The following is a 22,549-nucleotide window of genomic DNA, read 5'->3' on the forward strand; positions in this document are numbered from 1 at the left end:
CCGTTGCAGTAAGGCTGGTTGTACTCCTAGCAAATAGCCACAAAGTATTTTAAAATTAATAGCAAGGGCAGATAAGCTGATTCATTTATTAAAAGCAAGTGCTGCAAATGTAGTCAATCTAAATAACTAATAACATGCTGTAAAACAATTTAAAATGTTTGTAATTAGTTGCATTAACAGATTCCAGAGGAGCTACAGATAGTATTAGCCACAAAACAATAAATATCATTGCTTCTCACCATGATGCTAATATGAGCAATTTTAGGCTGATCATATTTGTCAATTTAACTATAGATCTTTACATATGTTGAAAGGTATATTCAACCTTTCCAAATAAATAAATAAATAAACCAGTTAGTAATTGCTGTACTGCATTAGCAGCTAACCTGAGTTGCCACTGGCACAAATGGGCATTCGTGTATGGGCTGGAACAGAACTTTCCAGCTAGAGCTGAGAATCATGGCTATGCTTTTGGCTGCTTGAAAATGATCCCACAAAATTACTATTTTAATTTACTAACTCATTGCTCATATTTCAGCATCCAGTTTTCTAACTTTTGTTCACAACCCTGAGAATTAAAATTCTTTTAGATTATGATTCTTTGAACTCTGAACTGCACAAATAACTTTTAAGTGTGTACGCCTACAGATTTGATGTTGCAATCATTACTCTGATGATAAGCCATCATTCTACTACTTCAATTCAGTGCAGGAAACAAAAAAGAAAGCATTAAATAAGTTTGCATTGCATCATAATTATAGATCTCATTTTTAACATGTTGGAATAATTTATAGCATACTAAGATAGTCATGGGTGTAGCATTCCATATTCTAGAGGTGTTATGAGCTGAAAAGATTATAGCTACATTTCTCTATTTCCTATATATCCAGAACAGTAAAACATGTCCCTTTGCTGTTAGTCACGCAACAGAAATAACAGATTTAGGATTTGATCTGTACAACAGTTTCACTGTGCATGCTGGAAAAACTGAATGATGGCAGATTAGCATAATTATAGAAACAATTAGTCACTAATTAGCTATACACTTGTCACAGCCAGCACTTCCCACACCCAACCAACTTGCCATTATTTGACAACTGGGAAAAGGCAAAGGGGGCAGATTTAGCCCTAAAGTCTCTAGTTGCTAATCTCTGTCATAGTTATATTACAATATGTGAATTAATTTGAGATTTTAAATATTTAATTCTTACTGTTGCTTCAGAAATAATGTCTGCCAAACATCAGGGGCATTCATAGTGATAGCCACTGCTTCACAATGGAGAAGAGGTACAATTAGGCGATCAAAGACCTGCCTTTTTCTACATGTAGGCAGTGCAACACAATATTAAAAAGGGGTAAGACTTTCATTGGCTGCTTGTACTTGCCATTTTTAAGTAAGTGACTGTCACTACAGACACCCCTCTCAGGTATGGTCTTTTTAGTTCTCACAGTATAAATTAAAAAATTAAAAGGTACTATGCAGCAAAATATTCTGGCTGAATTGTTATCTATACATAAAACTAGTTATCTCCTGTCTCTTTGCAAGATAATATAATATATACCTTTGTTCCAGTGTTTTAGTATTTGTGCTTGAATAGAAAAGATATCCTCCCATCTAGATATTCAAGTCCTTTTTAATTGCTTGTTTTTAAAAAAAACATCCTTAGACTGAATATAACCTGAGATGTTATGTTGGAAATAAACATCTGATCAAAGCATTAGAATTAGGATAAGGACCCTAGTAAATGTCAGCATTGTGGACTATAATTCCCATCAGTAATCAGGGATTACAAGATTTATTGTCCAAAATGTTTGGAGATCACTGCCTAACAACATCTGAAGATTCTTGACATCTATATTAACCATGCATGCTGAAAATGATTTGGAAGAAATGCAGGTCCTCTCTGCTCCTACTTAAAGCTTTCATATCTTTTTTCAGATTTCTGAAAGTCTGAAAAAAGGCATCACTGCTTTAACAGTCATATGAGTTGGCTCATTAAAGCAGCTGCATCTTTTTTTAGGCTTAAAAAAAGGAGTGGTGGCTGTAATTAATAGTAGAGTGGTGCTGTGAAACATTTGTTCTGAAATGTTTTCAAAGTTTGCACAGCTCTAGCCTGTATGTGGTAAACCAGTCATAAATAACCTGAAATTTTAGAAATGGCTCTTGGCATGAGTATCATTTCAGAAGTAGAGCTTCTTTATGATGTTATAAGAAACTTGGCATTGATACTGAAAATAATCTATGTTGTGTTCCTAATCTCACAATAAGATTTCATAATATCAAGTTTTCTAACCTGCACTCTATAGAATTTGATGTGGGAGCAGGCCTTTGTTTACTGAATATAACCTGAGATCTTAAGAAAGATGTATAGGATGCTAGAGCTGTGTATATTTAAAAAATGACTTGGAACAGGTACAATGGAGCATGCACAGGTATAGCACTCCTTTCAAGCAGCCAACATTTTTTTTCAAACTTCCATATGAAACTAAAAAAAACAATTTAGCTGTTTTAAAGCAATGTTGTGCTTATGCTCCCTTATCTACCAAAATATATCTCTTCTGCATTATTTTCAAAGCCTAATAATATCCTACTAGATGTCATGAAAGGGAGATAAAATTAATGCAAGTCTATCACTTTCATTGGTAAAAATCAAGTATAATGGTTGTGATTTATAATATATAATTGTTTCCTCAAACAAGAGGTCTAAGTATTTACTTATAACTGAATCTGAACTATTTTTGTTTGGTAACAGATCCAATTGCTTGAGATAGAGCTTTAAGGAAATATATTTAGGATTGTAGTCTTAAAAAAAGCAAATTCCTGTTTTTCTTTTCATTTTGAAGATTTGAGTATTTAATCAGAAATTATCTTTAAAGTTTCTTCTCTTGAGACTTCTTTTAAAGCTGATATACTCCAACTTCATATGTAGATTATTTCTTTCTTATGCACAGAATGTTCCAGGTATCACTTAACATTCTTTATATGTACATATTTCATTTGAATAATCAGCTTGAGTAAAAAAAAAAAAATTACAAAACACAATGTAATGTGGTTAACTTTTCTCAAGTGCATGTTCCCAAATAAAATATTAATCTCTCGCATTGTGCATTTCTTCAAAAGTGATTTGGTACTTAATGTGGAGTTTGCTAGGTATTTACAGAATCCCAGTGAAGATCACATATGCCTACTACAGTGGCAACCCACTGTATAATAAGGACAGATATTCAGACTGTAAATACAAAGTTTATTTTTCTGTTCCACCAACAGCTAATTTTGAGATAATGAATACAGAGCAGTACTGAAGCTATGGAAGAAAATAGTGGAAATATTTTGAAGACAAAAAGAGAAAATAATTTAGGAAATGTGTTCCACATACTGTAATGATTGCCTATTCTAAAGTATCATCAGAGTCACAGGCAGAAATTCAAGGATATCTGATTTAATGAAGAACAGCATGCAAGATCACAAAGAAAGCTGAGAATACTAAAAGCGCAGGCAAATTCAAACTAAGAACCCTCGGTGAAAATGAAATCCCTCCCCATTTGAATCTTCTCAAGTCCATATCCACAGATGCTCCTAACGGTTACTGATGGTCTGCGGGAAAAGTCCTTGAACAGGCAAGATAACCCAAACACATTCCATTCCCCTGATTCCACATACAGAGCTTGGTACAAGGTTTCAAAGCAGCTCCCTCCCAAACAAACACGCGTCAGTGCCATGGCATGGGAAACGTTATGATGTTTAAGATACATTGAAACAGTGAACATGACACATACAAACCTAATTTTTTAGCTTTTAAATTGGGGAAGAGTTGAGGGATTCCTATTTATTCACCAATCCCTGAAGATTTTGTTTAAAAAAATGGCTAGAATGGATGCTGGCTAGTAATGAGAGGAGGGGGTACACCCATGCCTCTCAACATTACAACATACACACCTTCCTGATGTGATTATTTGATTTAGCTCTAAGATAATGGCAGATGAAGCATAAGAGAACTTGTATCTTGATGCTTTCCTGGATGATGTTAACATATTGGGAGGAAGGTGAGTGGACTTTATACCAGCATTGCTAAGGGTGGCTAAAGGTTGCCTCCTTTCTGGATTGCTGAGAGAAAAAGAACACCATGGGAACAAAGCAAAAAAAAAAATGGTTTGCTTGATTGTGCCATGCTAAGAAATATGTAGAGAGGGGCCATGTGTTGTGTTATTTAAATCATTTGACAATGATCAGGAATCTTATATGGAACTAGTCTAATGCTGTGAATTGCTCCTTCTGTATTTTACCAAGTATTGGGCTTTATTCAAGTAAGTAAACAGACTTTTTTCAAGATTTGCAAATCACACATCTAAGCATCTCTTAAGGTGATGTACTGTATGTGGGAACATGGATGAAGCAATATTTGAATTGGCCAGCTTTCACATTTTTTACAGCATATTGTTGCAGAAGCATGTTGAGGACTGCTAGAATAAACTGATCAACAGATATAAATATAAGCTTCATTCCTTATGTCAAGCTCTACATTGGTGTGCCAGAGGCAGTGCTTGGCCCTTGGACAGGGCTACCGCCTTTCCAATTTTGACCAGAGACTCTGGGCTTTAGTTTCTTATGTCTGGGCTCCAACACATCTGCATGTAAGTGAAAATGATTTCTCTAACTTCTGAAGTCATGTTGAACTCGATAAATACACTTTCTTTTTTTACATCTACAGTAAACCATCTCTGAATGCAGTTGCTTGTTACTGCTAGATGCTACCGTGATAGATTTTTGCCTACAGGCCCTTTATCTTTCCAAAGCCTGGAGAAGCCTAAAGAGGATCAAGCCCAGATGATCTTGGAGACAAATCTGGGAGAAAGACTTCCTTTCTTTTCTCCATTCCCTTCCCTCCTCCCACCTCAACAACAACAACAAAAAAAACCCAAGTCCATGTCAATTTTCTTTTGGTTGCTTTTCCAGATAGCTGGCATGGTAAAGATGGTAACCTTGCTTTGAATGGCATGCCTGAAGCACTGAGACCTAGATTAGATATATTATACGAGTGGTCTGGTAGTTTTCCAGGTATTAATCCTCTAAACTAGAAATAGTGCTTGGTTCCAGAACAGGTCTGTTTTGTCGAAAACATCACAAGAAATGGGACACAAGTAGCATAGATAAAAAACTAAATTAGATTTCATTTTTATTTTATTAAAAGTTGCTTAACCCTAACCCCCATCATATATTCAGTTTTATTTTTTTCTGATTGCTTTAATCACAATTTGGAATCAATTTCTGGAGATCTTTGAGACACTGCGCCCAAAGCTTTTGTTGATTTCCTTCAGCCCTGGGACCCCAAGTTATGGTCCTCTGTTTTACAACAACAGAAATTGCTGCTGTGGCCATTGGTACTCTTCATGCTCAAATGCAAGACTGTTACATTATGCTTTCACCTAAAGGTTATCCTGTTTAAACTAAAATCCTGACAATCTCAGAAACAAAAAACAGATTTCCTTCCACTTGCAGAAGACTAACAGAACTTGACTTACGATTACTTAATGTGATTAAACCTTGGATATAGGAAGAGTAGTAGACAATACAACACAATGTTTGTTTCTATGACCTGTAATCTCTCTGGTACACATTTAAAATCTTACTTTTAGAACATGATTCCTTTTTTTCAGATATATACATTTATTTGAAAAAAAGATCACCGGTTTTGTTCAAGGATTGTCTTGAGGTTAAGAAGCTGTCAAGGTTAAGAAGCTGTCCCTCACATACTTCTATTTATAAAATTAAATCACTGCTTGTGCTGGAAAAAAAAAAGCATTACTCATTCCCTGTTTCTGAAAAAGAATCATCTATGCCAGGAATTATTACTACATTTTACCTGCTAGTCGAACGGTCTGATAGTGGAGGCCAGCCAGTGAGTTTTGTAGTATTTTTATTAAATTCTCATTACCAGAACTATCACTTGTCACCGATACAACTGTTTTATATCCATAATTTCCAACACCCTGCCACTACTTTAGATTATTTTTGTGGGGGAGGAGACGCTGGGAAAACTATAGAGCAAGTTGTAAGTACTTGCTAATTCATGTTACAGAAACTATAATTCCCAGCATTCCTGGGCAATAGCCAGAACTGCCAATGGAAAGAATAGACAATAGCGTTGTGACTGAGTATCAGGTATCTTTCTCTCATCCATCCAAACACAGGAATTCACACTTAGTGTTAATTTGAAATGAAAGAGTTGATACAAACTATCAACTTCTATCAACTCTTTACTGTATATGCAGCTTGCAATATGCGAATGAGGGACAATGACTAAAAGCGAAGCTCCAGCTCTTTTTTTAAAAATTAAAATCAATATTAAGACCAGAGTAGGAAGCAAGTATTTCTCCATTGACTTCTGGTGGAAGTCACGCCCGTCGGTTGCAGCAAATACAACGAAGAGCCTTCAAGACTAACAAATACGTTCAAGACCAACAATATCTGGGCATCCGTTTAAGACTCGTTCCTTTCATCCGATTCGCAAAGTGTCAGTTTCAGCTGCAGATACGGAGGAGTGGGGAAAAAAATCTGGGGTCCTAGAAAAAGAAAATGTAGAAAGCGAAACAATTCCGTTAGACGCACGAGTTTTCTTAGCTTGTTTTTTTTTTTAATTTGGAGGTGTGTCATTAGTCGCATAGAATCGCCGAGAATCGGACACGATTGAACCGATAGCACCACCACCATTACCCGCCTGGGCAACAACTTCACTGGTATGATCCCGAACCACTCCGTTCTCCAAGATGATAGCCCTGAAAATGTGACGTAGGTGAGTAATGGAACGTCTGCTCAGGGAATTCCTACAACCCAACATTCCACTCAGAGCTGCACAGATTCTCTACAATCGCATTCGCCCTTCCGAGGCTAACTGGCGTCCATCAAGCCGCGTTGCTCAGAACATCTACGTGAAATCGTCGCGTTTCCAATCTCCCCAAGCCTCACTCTTTTCCCGCCCCCACCGCCTGGTCAGGATATTATGAACACGTCTACTGTAACAAAAGCGCCAGTGTTTCGGGAGCAGGAAACCCTTGGCTTAATTTTTCAAACATGGCTTGGTCCAAGATGAAGCCGGAAATTACGTATTTCGACCGAGAGACCGGTTACTAGAGCAAATTCTTATCTCTGAGTGCGACAGCCACGTCCAAGTTGGGAGGCGCCCGCCTGTTCGTTCCACGTATCACTGTATCCGGGAGCGCGTAACGTAAGGTCAGGTGATACAAGACTTTGGCCTTATTGGGCCGCGGACAGCGGTTGTGTCACATGATCGGAAGAGAACCCGGAAGCAGCCTAGCGGCAAGATTCCGGTTTCCTTGGCTACGCCAGAGGAGGGAGGGTAATTGAAGAGAGAGAAGCCGAGCGAAGGGCTGGTCCCTCGTCTTGTGTGGCGGCCGTGCTGTTGAAGGGATGGGACAGAGCCGGGCCTAGCGGGGCAGCTGCCGCTATGAGCGGAGCAGCAGCTGGTGGTGAGGGAAGGAGCGGCAACTCCCTGGCAGGCCGTTGGTCTGGCTGGAAACTGCTGGCTTTGGGCCTCCTCTCCGCTTCCTCGGTGTTAGCGGCAGCGCCGGCTGTGCAGGCTATGAGCAGGGAGGAGAAGCGTCAACTCGGGTAAGAGCGCTTTTTCCCAGCGTTTTTTTTTTCGGTGCAGCAGCTGAGTCTAGGCAGGCCGCCTTGGTTGGGTTCACACCACATGCTCGGCGAGGATGTCATTGGCTCTGTGCGTTGCGCGAACCGTGGTTTGATGAAACATAGGGTGAGCATATTGAGTCATGCCCGAGGAAGGAGTGATCTTGCCTTCTTTAACCTGACACACTGATAGCTGACTTCAAGCTGTCCCTGTGGCAGAACGAGAAGGATATCCAAGCTCATTGTTTAGTCAGTTCTTAAATTAAATGTAAAGCTGGACAATAAATACGTTACTCTTAAAGTCTGTGTCCTATTTCATTAGATTTTCCCCCCTGCCCTCAGAAAATTTTCTCCACCCACCATATTTTTTGTGAAGCTCCCCTGTCTAGAATGATTCTTGTTACAGATTATTTGCAAGGCAAGGATGTAAGAAATTAGGTTAGTCAAAGTGAGAAATGCAGCATCTGTTTTGTATTGATTGTTAATAACTGTTCAGAACAAAATCTGTCATTGAGAAAGAACAGAAAAATGGAAGGGTTTTTTTTAGCTGAAGAATACAGTCCCCCAGTTTAGAGCATGCTATCAGGATCATAAACAAAGGGCAACTTTTTTGGGCTGTTTGGCTTTTGGAGAGGAGATGGTTATATATTTACAAAACTAAGTATGACTACACCATCAATGAGGCTGACCAAAAAACAAGCATGAGTAAATATCACATATGTTCAAAAAGGTAAACTGATAACCCAGAATGTTGTTTTGTCTGAATTAATAAACATACTAATGTACATGTTAATTAATGCAACTTTATCTACTTATTCTACTTACACAATTACAGTTTTGTGCAACAAAATGGTATCTAGGAATAACCCTAGATTCATATTTGTACCTAGTCAATATTTCATTCTGAGCGGAAAGAATATATAATTATATTTGAGTACATATGGATGTTATTCTAGACAATTATGTTCTTACAATATGAAGCTCAGTTGTATACGTTCTGTGAACTTTTCTTCCTGGTTAGTATATTGTTGCATTTTGTAGGTGAGTTGGAGCATCTTTCCTTGTTCATTTTGGTATTTCAAGGAAAAGTAAGTTTTGCTGGTCACTTTTCAGTGAGACATGCTTCCACATGTGTTTATCATGTAGTAGTATGATGGTTGTTCTAATATTTCAAGAGGAAGGCACAAATGTATTTCATATAGAATTTTATATACAGTATTTGGTCTAACAGATTGGCAAAGAGGACTGAATCTCTCCCACAGTTGAAAGAAACTTTGGAACTTGCTTTTCAAAGAAATGTATTTTATCTCTTTGCTGTTGACCTCCTTTGAGGATAGTTGAGGGCCCTGTAAACTGTAATGCTATCTGGACAATATAATTGCTTCTAATGTTTGGATATTTTGCTATTAACGGATAATCTTGTTAGCTGTACTAATGTAAGTGTTTTGTTTCGAAAGACTGGATATTTTAAAAAAATAATGACAAACACTGAGCCAACTTAGAAATATAATGCAAGTCAGATGCTGGTATTTCCTAGAGTAAAACCAAAAAGTGTACATGTTCCACATAAGTGTACCAGAATCTAAGGAACCTGAGTAGAGCAAATATCTTCAGTGTATGTATCTACTAATAATCAAGAATGCATGTGCATTTATAGAGTTTGCACATTTCAGGTTTTTTTTTAAACAGTCATAATGTTACATTTAGCCTATGGCAGAAAATAATTTCATTTCAGTTTTTGAGAGCAACAATAGGAGAAGACTGTTGTCTTCATGCTTGCAGATTTCCTGGAAACCTCTGGCCTTTATGGAAAACAAAACTTGGATTAATTCGGTGGGGGGGCTAAATTAGGAATGTCCTAGTTCAAAGCTTGGTCACTTGACTATTATGCTAACTGCAGTATTCTAATGAAGTCAGTCTTTAGTATGAAAATGCATCTGTGTTCATCCTAAGATTTAAAGAACCTTATTTTATTTTATACCACTTCCTCTTGGAGGAGCTATGTTATGATGACATGCAATTCTATACATATTTATTCAAAAGCAAATGACTCCTTTTTATTGGGATTTGTTCCTATGTAAGTATGTATAAGATTGCAGTCTGAGGCATAATCCTGATTTTCTCCCGAATAATCATGCATTATGTGTAGAATATAAATTGATTGACATATTGCTATATATACTCATATAGATACAGTGAGCCTTGTAACAAATTCAATACTTGTATTCAATTGGCACTTTTTTTTTGTAATAACTTAAAGCAGAGTTAGCAATGCACATATGAATTTGGATTACAACTCATGATTTCATGGAAATGACCATATAATTTTCTTGGCAACTATACAGAAATGATTTGCCTTCTTCCAGGATATTTCTGATTTCCCAATCTAGCCTACTGTCCTGCAGTTTCCTTATACTGTAGTTCCCCTTCTAAATGCTAACCATATCTGACTTTTCTTAGCTTTTTGAGAGCAGCTAAAGTGAACCAAGTATTGTCATCTAACTGAGCATAGAAGTTATATTAGCATTGAAGCTATCTGCTTGGAAAGCACAATAGATACATGAACCTCTCTTTTTGGAACTGGGAGAGCTTATACATTCATACAGTCACTTTGAATTTCTGTTAGGTTAAAAAGCAGGTGTTTTTTAAAATTCATAAAGTGTTCCTCTCTTGGTAATGTAATAATTAATAAATAATAATAAATGGTTAAATAGCCTAGGATTGCAAAAGTAAATGTTTATAAAATTGGTATAGTGTGTAGATTTTTGCTTTATATAAGCCCTCAATAGTACTGTTTGTCGCATCTTACTGTAAAATTCCCAAAAGTTCATCAAACTGTTTGGAAAGTCTGTGCAGATTAAAACAAGGTTGCTAGTAAATCTTTCACTCAGAGGAGAATGAGCAATTAAATAATTCTGGTTTTATCTCTTTTTCAGAAATCAAGTACTGGAAATGTTTGATCATGCCTATAGTAATTACATGGTTAGTACAATGTTTACATTATTTTAACATTAGATAACAGCTGATGTTCTGAGACTTTTTTTTTACATAAACTATATCTTGTGAACTCTTGCTAGTATTTTTAGTTAATCGTGGTTTAAAGCAAAGTTGGGCAGCCCATCACCTGCAGACAGTAGTAGACATGACAGTGATGTATTTCATACTGATACTATGTTTTTGGAATTTGGTTTTTGTTTCTTTCCTTTGTGTATCAAGCCTAAGAGAAAGCTTATATGTCCTTCTAATATATTTTTTCCCTGCCAAACAATGCGGTGGGGGGGGGGGGGAGATCATACTTCCATTCCTTGATAGTTTGACTAACAAAATTTGGCAAGCCTCCAAAAAGGAATTTGGGGTCCACAAATGATTGGCAGGCTATCGGCTGCTCGTTCTTGCACTAAAATACAATTAAGAGATCATAATTATGGTTTGGTGTAATATGCTGAATCATGCTATCATCAACTGAAAAACTGGTTTGGAGTGGATTGTGCTAATGTATGGTTTGGCATAATGTATTATTACAGTGAATTACACTGCAGTTCTCACTTGTCTAATTGTTAGGCTGTCTTACATGTTGAGACTTAATCTATTTAACACTGGCTTTTTGTCCTAAACCAAAAATGTGACTACTTTTTCTCACTCCTTAACTTTGCCGAATTGAAAAACATGGTCTACAATATGGGAGGGAGTTTCAGATTGTTATCATGACTAAAGCTCTCCAGGATCAGGGACTCCAATCCATTGAAACAATGCTACTTAGATCAGGTAGAGCTGTTCAGAGTTACTTGCACATTTTTTTGTATTAACTCTTAAAAAAAATGAAATAATGCTTACTATCAATACCAAAATAAAAATAGTAGATTCTTCGACATGCTAGAAATTCTATAATTTGTCCCCTAGAAACTATTGAAATAAAGATATGTGCATTTTATACAGGTGCTAACTGAATTAGGGCAAACCATTTTTATACTTACCAACCCAACAAAAATGCTTAAGCTATAATACACACTAGGTGTAGCTTTGATGTCTAAGATCCAAGATAGAAGCCAAGAAGTGTTTCATTAAAATCTCACTACTTACAGATCCACAAGTTGCTTGGCAAACCATTCTTTATATTATATCACAATTAGCTGAGATGAATGCTTGTTGCATAATTTCATGATAAACATTTTTATTAAGAATTTTAGTGAATACAAATAACATGAATATCTTGCAGAGAATAACACTGAAACTATTTATGAATATGGACTAATTTTGACCTGTAAAATATTCAACTGTGACTCACTATTTTCTTGATTTTCAATCTGTTATGTTTATTTCATAGGACAGAACCAGCACTTTTATGCCCCACTGTATTCATAAGTATGGTACTTGGACCTGCAAATAAAATAAACATAAATTGTATATATTTTATATGGTGGGCAGAATCTAAACCTAAGATATTGCCCTTCATTTCATTTATTGTAAGAACATTTATAAGATGGCAAAGAATTTCCCTTCTTTTCTATGCTTATTTGGATTATAAGGAAGTGTAACTTGGCACATCCTGGAAGCTTTTATGTCAAAAGGATATTTATTTAGCATGTGTGCTAGAGCCTTAAGCAAATGGAATTTGTGAGTGTATTGAACTTGGCAAGCAAGATAAAGAATTTAAACTTTTTTTGACAATAAGATAGCGAAATTCTGTGCTAGAAATATAGACTTTATTACTTTTTTTGAAGTTAATTGAAAATGTGGTTTTCTATATTTAAAAAGGGAACATTCATGAAGTCATGCTTTATTCAATATCATATATTTCTTCAATGAAAAGTAGCTTTTTTCACAGAGTTTTGTAAAGAATTACACAACTCATAGTTACAAACGCTGCTCCTTCAGTTTTGTTGTTATTGTTCTTAGTGGTAAGGAGAGAGTTGCTTAGATAAGAATTAGAAACCATACAAACTAGTTGATGACTTGCCCCACCTCCTTTTGCCCTTGCCTTTTAAAAGCCTAGTGTGATACTCCTGTACCAGGTTATTTGTTGACAATTCTGCAATCCTGTATACTTTGCAAAATCTTTTTAAGCAACATCTAGTGCAACTTCCTACCTTGAGGCTTCTAACATTTCAAAGGAATGTAGAATCCTTATGTTACTTGTGTCATTTTCCTTCTTTTTCCATCAGTTTATTAGCTAGCAACAGAAACTAGCTACCTTGCAAATAATGAGAGAGTAAAGGTCAAAGAAATATAAAAATTATCTTTAGAGCTAGTAAAAAGAGCTGAATCATCATCTTTATAAATATGAGAATGTGGTCGTTCAAGATTAAATGTGTTTCTTAAAGAGGGTATTACTAAATTTACCATCTAACAAAGCAAATGGTGGGCATTAAAATGTATTCTGGAGAATGCTTTTTTAGTATTTTGGAATAGTTAAAGTAATAAGTTATTTGGTTTTATATGTATGTACATACAGCAAAAATTGATATTAAAGGCAAAACTGAAATACTTTGGCCACATAATGAGAAGACAGGACACCCTGGAGAAGATGCTGATGCTAGGGAGAGTGGAGGGCAAAAGGAAGAGGGGCCGACCAAGGGCAAGGTGGATGGATGATATTCTAGAGGTGACGGACTCGTCCCTGGGGGAGCTGGGGGTGTTGACGACCGACAGAAAGCTCTGGCGTGGGCTGGTCCATGAAGTCACGAAGAGTCGGAAGCAACTTAACGAATAAACAACAACACAGCAAAAATGGAGACAAGATGGTTTCTAAACACACATAGGAAGATGAAAAACTATCTGTTAGCACTTTTGCTAAAGGCAAAGTTTGAATCCTGGTTTGGAAATGAAATTCTGCCAAACGGATATCCTTAAAAGTTTTAAATACTTTCTGAATCTGTTTTGGCCATTCTAGAAGTGTTCTGAGCTCAAACTGGCCCTATCTCAAGCTCAAAATTCATGTTTCAGACTGGACATTTCTGAAATGGGTAGCACAACCTGTATGAAGCAGTGTTTGAACTTGAAGTGTTTCAAGCTCAAAACCCTTCAAATTTCAAACATTTTACACATCCCTGTTAGGGACATTAGTGACAATACAACATACCATGTTAAGGGCCTTGGTTTAGAAAAACTGTGCTGACCACTAAATATATTTGTCAATGTATTGACGTTCTCAAATTCATTACCTTGAATGTAAATCCTTTTTTATTCCCAACAGATGATTCAGTCTGATTAAGTTAAGTGCTATGCTTTTCTGAGGATGGAGGCAGAAGCGATAGTGATCCAGGATCCAAATTGCAAGGATGTCTTCCCGATTGTCTTTAAATGAAAAGTGCATAAGAGACTTTCAGGCATAACCTGTTCTAGATGGCAAACCTATCATGCATATTTATTACATTTCTGAGTTATATTAATTATCTCTCTTAAAAATTTGAATTAATTCAGAACAAGTTGCTGACAAAAGGATTCTTACGTACAGTATGTGCAACAATACTGCACTGAGCCATGAGTTTAGCAGCTTGAGATGTGCTTAATAAGAGAACTTTCAAAGCCATTATTGCAAATGCAAAAGTTAGTGCTCCACCAGCATGTAACTATTCACTTTTTGACTCTTGAAAGTTACAAAAAGCAACTTACAGTGTTGAAAGGTTTTTAAGGAGGTTTTTGAAGATGATAGGCTGGACTTGTTTCAGCCAATTTGGGAGTGGCAAATAAGTGCTTATGTATACATTTTTTCAGTGTTCAATAAAGACAGTATTCTGTGAAATGCCACCTTGAGGGTAGTGAGCTGGTTATGTTTGTGATGCATCTTATTCTGAATAATGGCAGATAAAAGGCTAAGCGGAATGCAACAAAAATAATTTCTGAACCATGTTGAGCCGGAGAATGTTGTTCCAGACTGTACCCTGAGTAAATAAGGACCCAGCCCAGAACCATAAAACAAACAAAAAATCCCCCCTACTTTCTACAGTTGAGAAAACCATTGGAGTAATTATGGCTTTTGTCTTGCAAACTTTCTTCCCTATGGTACTAACTGCATGAATGTGTTTCTGTGGGAAAAAGTATTATTGCAGTTCATGAAAAATGTTAATTTAGTCCTGTGTAAGAGAACTGTATATCATTTGGAGCTTTCTGCATTATTTACTTTCTGTAAAAACATACTCCCATGAATATAGAAATTGTGTTCCTTTGTTATTTCCTGCATTTGTAAGAGTAGATGACAAAACTTGATCTAACTGCTATTGTACCATGCATTTCAACCTCATTAGTTTATTCTTTTGTTTTGTTTTTCATTTCCTTTTTTCCCCAACAGGAACATGCTTACCCAGCTGATGAGCTCATGCCTTTAACTTGCCGTGGAAGAATTCGGGGTCAAGAACCAAGTCGTGGGGATGTGGATGATGCCTTGGGAAAGTTAGTATTTTGAAATAATTATATTTATTTGAAGCATCAGTATTTAGTTTTAAATGCAATGCTGTTGATCCATTATTACAAATCACATAAAACAGAATCTGAATTTGGAATGAATAACCATAAAAAGAACAGGAATATATACCAAAATGGAGAAAAACAAAAACAAAATCTGACTAATAGTTGTATGATACATGAATACTATTATATTTGTTTAAAATATTTTTTAACCTGGGCATTGTCTGGAGAATCTTGTAGCAGGTTATAGGGTTTAAGTAATGTAAAACAGTAAAACCAAATAAAATAAATAGTATCTTTCTTATTTATTCACTTATTCATTCAATTTATATAGCTGCCCATCCCAAACCAGTGACTCTGGGCAGCTAGCAATCATAAAAACAGTTAAACAATTAAAACAATACAAAACAAATATTAAATACAAATATAGCAGCCAAGCGATATTAAAATCCGTTGGTGTCAGCACAACCAGGAAACAGGGTCCTTCACACACTCGGGACCCCAGGCCTGGGCACACAGCCAGGTCTTCAGGACCTTCCGAAAAGCCAGTAGAGTTGGGGCCATCCTAATCTCAGGAGGGATGAGAGGCACTACGGCAGAAAAGGTGCATCTACTGGCCCCCGCCAGCTGGCATTCCTTCACGATTTCTCTGTGAATATCTTCTAGAAGATTCAAAACCCGTTATCACTTGTGCAGTAGCCAATTTCTGTGTTGCCACAATGAAAATAAGGCATAACTGGGTACAGAAATAATCATTTCTTTTTATTTATCACTTTAGGTTTAATACATGCTAACTATCTTGTTTTTAGATGATATATATTTTACTTCATAGATAATATTTTAGATTTACACTTGAGCAGGTAATTAATGCACCATTATAGTAGTGTATGTCACATTTTTATATTATTTAATATTTTTTATTTTATTTTTTATTTTTATCCTGCCTTTATTATTATATTTTTTATAAATAACTCCAGGCAGCAAACACACCTAATACTCCTTTCTCCTCCTATTTTCCACACAACAACAATCCTGTGAGGTGAGTTGGGCTGAGAGAGAGTGACTGGCCCAAGGTCACCCAGCCAGCTTTCATGCCTAAGGCAGGACTAGAACTCACAGACTCCTGGTTTCTAGCCCATTGCCTTAAAATAATAAAATCATTTTATCTTGTTATGCTAGTATTTTATCTTTTATTTAGTTTGGCATATTTTTTTTAAGTTTTGCTGGTCATTGACCGAATAAACAGTAATTTATTTCAAGTTATCCCAAGGGTGCTTGTGCTCCCTCTCAGCTGCTCTTTGCAAAATATTATTCACATCTTTAAAGTCACATTAGGCTTAGTCCAGTCTTGTAAAAGCTTCTGGGCCTAATTATTTGTAATAAGTACAAAATACCTGTAAGCATCTTGAAACCTATTTGTACTGTATATGTGTGTGTTACTTTACAAATGAATAACACAAGAGTGAGTGAATTCACAAATTTACTATCTTTTGGCCTACGGAAAATGTATAGTTATTTCCTTATATTTTGCTGATATGATGGATTCTACAACCCTCTGCCTAAATCTTTGTGTACTTTTGTTTCATGCTGTAGGGCTCATTGTCCCTAGAGGATAAAGAAATGGGTTGCTACTTTTAATGGGAAAAAGTCAGATTCGCTGTTCATGAGACAATTAACTATACTGATTCAATTTAGAGAATTGCTTATTTATTTAACCAGATTTAGAGAGCTACCCAACAGGGTGGCTTACAAAAAAACAACAACAAATTAAAAAGTCAGTAGGAAGGCATGACCTGATAAAGCTAATAAAAACTAGCCCACCCACAACTAGGCCTGGTAATACAAGACAATTAAAGAAAACCACTCCTTATCCCAGGGTTTGGGGAAGGAGCCAGGGCTGTAAGGTTCAGTTAAAAGGTTGGGGCAGTACCATTCTGGAAGGCAGGCTCCTTGGCAGAGAAGATATGGTTTTGGGGACCCGTTAGATGACATTCTTTCTAGTACGGGACCTGGAGCATGCCTGCTCTGCCAGACCTTACAGGTCTGGCAGAAACAATGGGACAAAAATGACCCTCAGGTAACCTGGCCCTATGCCATGAAGAGCTTTATAGGTCACAATCAGCACTGAACTGAAACTGGAAGCTCACTGGTAACTACTGCAGCTTGTACCAAAGCACACTCATCATTGTCTCTGTGGCTGCATTCTGGACCAGTTATAGCTTCTGAGTGCCCTTCAGGGGCAGCCCCACATATAACATATTGCAATAATCCAAATGTGAGGTGATTAAAGTGTGGGTGATGGTGAGAAGGGAATCCTGATCCAGCTAAGGGTATGATCTCAGCAAAGGCCCTCTTGACCACAGTTGCCACCTGCTCCTTGAGCAGAATCTGAGGATACACAAGAACCTCCAAATTTCACATGACTTTTGTTTGGGGAAGCGCAACTATGTCTAGAACTATGAAAAATCTCATACCAGGAGAACTGAAAATCTGTAGCTACTCTGTCTTGTCAGGATTGAGTTTAAGACTGTTCCTCCCCATCTAAATCTTCACAATCTCCAAGCATCGAGACATGACCTTTGTAGCATCACTTGGTCAGTCCAGTGCCTAGATACACAACTGGGCATCATCAGCATACTGATGGCATTTGGCTCCGTGTTGGCAGGTCACCTCACCCAGCAATTTCATGTACAGATAGTCCTTGACTTATGGCCATTTGTTCAGTGACTGTTCGAAGTTAGCATGGCGTTGAACAAATGGTGGTTATGGCCAGTTCTTGGAATTCCAGCTGTCCCAGCATCCCTGCAGTCACATGATCGTGATCTGGGTGCTTGGCAACTGGCTCACATGACCGGTTGCAGTGCCCTGCAATCATGTGATCGCCATTTGTGACCTTCCCTGTCAGCTTCCCCAGAAAGTCATTGGGCCCCCATTGCAAGCTGCTGGTGTAAGTCTCCCCCACCCATGCACACTCCCCAGCCCCTCTGCTCTTGTGCCACGATGGCCATGTGGACACCCCCATGCATCCTCCTGACCCATGCGGCACCCCCGTGCACTCTCCCTGACCCATGCGGCACCCCCACACACCCTCCCTGATCCATGTGGTGCCTCTTGTGCACCTCCTCATTCCCTCCCCCCTCATTCCCTCCCCCATCCAGCAGCAGCCGCTTATCTGCCTGCTGGCCTGGGACTTGCAACTTCCTGCCGGCTTCCCCACTAACTTTGGTTGTGGGAAGCTGGCAGGAAGTTGCCTCGCCTAATGACTGTGGGATTCAGTTAACGACAGCAACCAGGACTGCAGGGATTGCTGTCGCCAAGCGATGCAGTCGCACTTTACAATCTCATCTCTTAGCGATGGAAATTCCGTTCCCAATTGTCATAAGTTGAGGACTGCCTGTAGTACTAAGTATGAATACTTTTGTGTATTTTAGTATTAGTATATTTAGTGCTTATGTACTAAATATATTGTATATACTTGCACTATAATATATATATTTTAAATAAAATAAAAACAGTCCTAACTTTTGCATGGCAACAGAGTGAAGATTTTGATTTGCATTCGGCTCAAGAACCCACTCACAACTATTCTTACTTTTGTGATAATTGCACCCTTTCTTTCAGTGGAAGTATTGTATTATATTTGGAAAAGATTTATATATGTAGGGCCTTGGTTTACGTTGAGAATAGAATTTTCTATGCTAGTAAAAGTCCCTTTTGTATAACCTATACTTCATAACACTTTAATTTTTTAATTGTCACTTCCTGTTTCTTCTGGCTCTGTTGCCTGACAGCTGGGTGGAATAAGAATCGGTTATTTCTTTTGGCTTCCTTACTTTTGTTAGTCTGTATATTTAATGGACAGTAAGCTCTGTGTTGAGTTGTATATTTGGTCATACCTAAAAGGTGTATAGAGAGCCAGTTTGGTGTAGTGGTTAAGGCATCAGACTAGAAACTGGGAGACAGTAAGTTCTAGTCCCGCCTTAGGCGTGAAAGCTGCCTGGGTGACCTTGGGCCAGTCACTTTCTCTCAGCCCTAGGAAGGAGGCGATGGCAAACCACTTCTGAAAAACCTTGCCAAGAAAACTGCAGGGACTTGTCCAGGCAGTATCTGAGAATCAGACACGATTGAGGTGTATATTCAGAACTGGAATTTTGCATAAAAGGAAGAAAATTTGCAAGTTTTATGGTATGGCCTTGAAAAAATTCAAAGAAATACTAAGGGTTTCAAATAGCATTTCGAATAGCTATGAAACCTAGAAAAGTGCTGACATTATGCATCAAATCCTTAGTTTTCTTTGGCTCACAGCTTCTTCTTTCACATTAACGTACTTTTTTTGTTTAATAATAAACAAACATTTAATAAATTATTTATTGCATCTGATAAAATCCTATTTTTTAATCTTTCCCCCTTTCCCATCCAGGTTTTCGCTGACACTAATTGATACTTTGGACACTCTTGTGGTAGGTTTAATTTCTCCTATTATGTATTTAGATTTGAGGTTCCAGCTTTACAATATTGAGTAGAACTTAATAATTATCCTTAACAAAATACTTTACTTATTTAAATTATAATCCTCTGCAAGATGGATTAGGGATATAAAGTGGCCTACATAGTGCTCCCTCCTCCCATTTTCCTCACAGTAATAGCCCTGTGAAGTACATAGCTTGGGCGGAGAGAGAGAGACTAGCCCAAAGTCATCCTGTGAGCTTCTGTGGCTTAGGGTGAACCAGCACCTGGTTCTCCCTGTTCCTAGACCAGCACCTTTACCACTATACCACACCAACTCACTCTCACTACATACTCACTTTAGTATGTTAGGTTGGTTGGTTTGTTTTTAATTTTAATACATTTTTTGCTATTAGCTTGCTTATGGGGAATCCTGAAGTGTTTCTCCAGCGGATTTACAGATTGCGTGCATGTAATGAGGTTCCAGATTTCTCCAGTGCTCATTGTTCAGCCATACCTCCTTCACCCTTTCTTAAGAAAGGAGAAACTAAACAAACATGAGAACCTTCATCCATTCAGAGCTTTGCCTCTGAAATGGGATCTTTGGCTTGTTGCTGACCTAAGATGACAGAATCTGATATTCTTTATTTTTTTTTTATTAAAATGAAACTTTTAGTTAAGAAAAATTAGCTTCTTAAGAGGGAATTAGATTGTTTACCCTTGTTTTGCAGGTGTTAAATAAAACCAAGGAGTTTGAAGATGCTGTTAAAAAAGTAATTAGAGATGTTAATTTAGACAACGACATTGTGGTATCAGTGTTTGAAACGAACATAAGAGTACTTGGGTAAGTTTTATACCAGGAGAAAAAGCATCAGATTTGCAAATCTGCCAAGTGATGATCTGTATACATTTTGTGGTCTGAAGTTAAATACACTTATTTCTTAAGTTTTTAAGCATAATAGAATTCATAGTTTGTAATTTGTAAATCTATTCTTGTTTGTAAACTCTGAGTTTTCTGCATTGTTATCAAAAGGGTTTACAGGTTTTCATTTGTACACACTTCTTTAAAAGTAAAGAGCATTTAAAAGCTCTCAGTTCCTCAGCGCTTGCATTATGCTTAAGGCTGGTATAACTGTAATTACTAAACATTGCTTAGAGACTGGAAGCAATTTGGAGAATGACATTCTCTTCTCCTCTGCTTCCCCACTGTTCAGTTCTCTTCTGGGTCAGCATTCACTAAGCTAATAAACTTCCTGAATTCTCCCATTCATTTTGTCTAGAGGTCTTTTAGGTGGGCACTCAGTAGCAATCATGCTGAAAGAGAAAGGTGAAGTCATGCAGTGGTACAATGGAGAACTTCTGCACATGGCAAAACAATTAGGCTACAAACTTTTGCCAGCTTTTAACACCACAAGTGGTCTCCCGTATCCAAGAGTAAGTAAAATGTGAGCTAAGACTGATGTTGATGGTATGCCACATGTTATTTGTTCTTCTAGTATGGGAAAATTACATGCTGAGTCAGAGAGAGTTATCAGTGATATTACGGGTTAAAAGTATCTGATCGTTATAATACTCTTAGAGTCTTAACTCTTCAGCTAATAGCATGGCTTATGCTTATATTTATTTATTTGTGTGCTTTACTACATTTTCAAATGCCATGGACCAAAAAAACTGTATGCGTTTGATTATGAAAACAAGGACTATTTTCTCCATAGCAGGTGCAGTGCTCAGAGACAGCTTCATTTAAAGTCAAAGCACCAGTGGGTTTAGCATTGGAATTTAAACCATGCATTAAGTTTGCATAAATTTGGCCATATTCAAATGCTGTTGACCACTACTTACTTTTTATGGTGCTGTATGTTCTCTGCTTCTAGCTCAACTACAACTTAGTTAGTTTTTCCAGCTTTTCTGCAATACCGTACAATCTTAAATTCTATTTATCGTGTTTTGTTTGAAACAACCAATCTACTTTATTTTCCTAAGTTCTTAAGAAATATCATCACTACAGTAAAAGATTTTAGTACTTTTTTTTCTTCTAGATTAATTTAAAATTTGGTCTAAGAAGTCCAGAAGCCCGGACAGGAACAGAGACTGACACTTGTACAGCTTGTGCTGGTACTTTGATCTTAGAGTTTGCTGCTCTGAGTCGTTTCACAGGAGCGTCAATATTTGAGGTTTGCTAAATGATTCATTATTTTTGTGTAACTTCTAACTTTTGATCTTTTTTGTATGTTTACTTGATAGCACTAATTTCAGCTGTGATCTGTTGCTTATCTATTTATATTTTGAGAAACTGTTTTAAATATCTGTCAAGGTTCTGTCCCAGTGCCTGGAGGTCGTGTAGGTTTGGATAGGGAGGAACCATCTCTGACTCAATCTTACAAGACTGAGTAGCTGTGGGTGTTTGGGCCACTCAGATCTAGGATTATTCCATCTTTGATCTTGGATGGGGTAGCACTTCCCTGTTGAAGGCTGATATGCAATTTGGGGGTCTTCCTAGACTCACAGCTCCTGCTAATAGAGCAGAGCAGGTGTCAGCCTGTGGCCAGGAAGGCCTTTGTACCACTCCATCTGGTGTACCAGTTGCACCCTTTCCTAGATTGGGGGCCCTGCAGACAGTCACTCATGCCCTAGTCACCTTGTGGCTTGACTACTACAACATGCTCTACAAGCTTCAAGTGGCCCAGAATGTGGTGGCGTGAGCAGTGAACACCTCTGCTTTGCAAGCTGTACTGGTTTCTGGTTTGCTTCCAGGTATGATTCAAGGTGCTGGTTGTTACCCATAAAGCCCTACATGGCATAGGGCCTATTTATTTGAGGGACCACCTGTCTCCCATAACTTCTGCCCTGCTGATTTGATCCTGCATGGTTGGCACGCTCTGGATTGCTTGGATTATAGAATGTCCTCTCTCAGGACCCTAGAAGCACACCTTTCTGTAACACCACCTGCCCTGTGGAATAAGGTTCCCCCCCACCCAAGATCCAGATGGCCCCACTCTGCTATTTTTTAGAAGAGCTGTGAAGACCTGGCTCATCACCCAAGTCTTTGGTGAG

General features: G+C 37.6%; 1 protein-coding gene across 1 annotated transcript in view; it reads left to right on the forward strand.

Moving 5' to 3' along the window:
* Positions 1 to 7,293: 7,293 nt before the first annotated feature.
* The window catches only part of EDEM3 (ER degradation enhancing alpha-mannosidase like protein 3), a 41,987-nt gene continuing 26,731 nt past the window's right edge, over positions 7,294 to 22,549 (forward strand). Inside the window, exons 1-7 of the mRNA XM_063298421.1 lie at positions 7,294 to 7,627; positions 10,582 to 10,627; positions 14,934 to 15,034; positions 19,470 to 19,509; positions 20,227 to 20,339; positions 20,776 to 20,929; positions 21,535 to 21,669. Of these exons, the coding sequence (XP_063154491.1) occupies positions 7,464 to 7,627; positions 10,582 to 10,627; positions 14,934 to 15,034; positions 19,470 to 19,509; positions 20,227 to 20,339; positions 20,776 to 20,929; positions 21,535 to 21,669 (753 nt within the window). The 5' untranslated portion in view covers positions 7,294 to 7,463. The remainder of the gene's footprint in view (positions 7,628 to 10,581; positions 10,628 to 14,933; positions 15,035 to 19,469; positions 19,510 to 20,226; positions 20,340 to 20,775; positions 20,930 to 21,534; positions 21,670 to 22,549) is intronic.

Source organism: Candoia aspera, chromosome 3 (assembly GCF_035149785.1).
Source record: "Candoia aspera isolate rCanAsp1 chromosome 3, rCanAsp1.hap2, whole genome shotgun sequence".
NCBI classification, from domain to species: Eukaryota; Metazoa; Chordata; class Lepidosauria; order Squamata; family Boidae; genus Candoia; species Candoia aspera.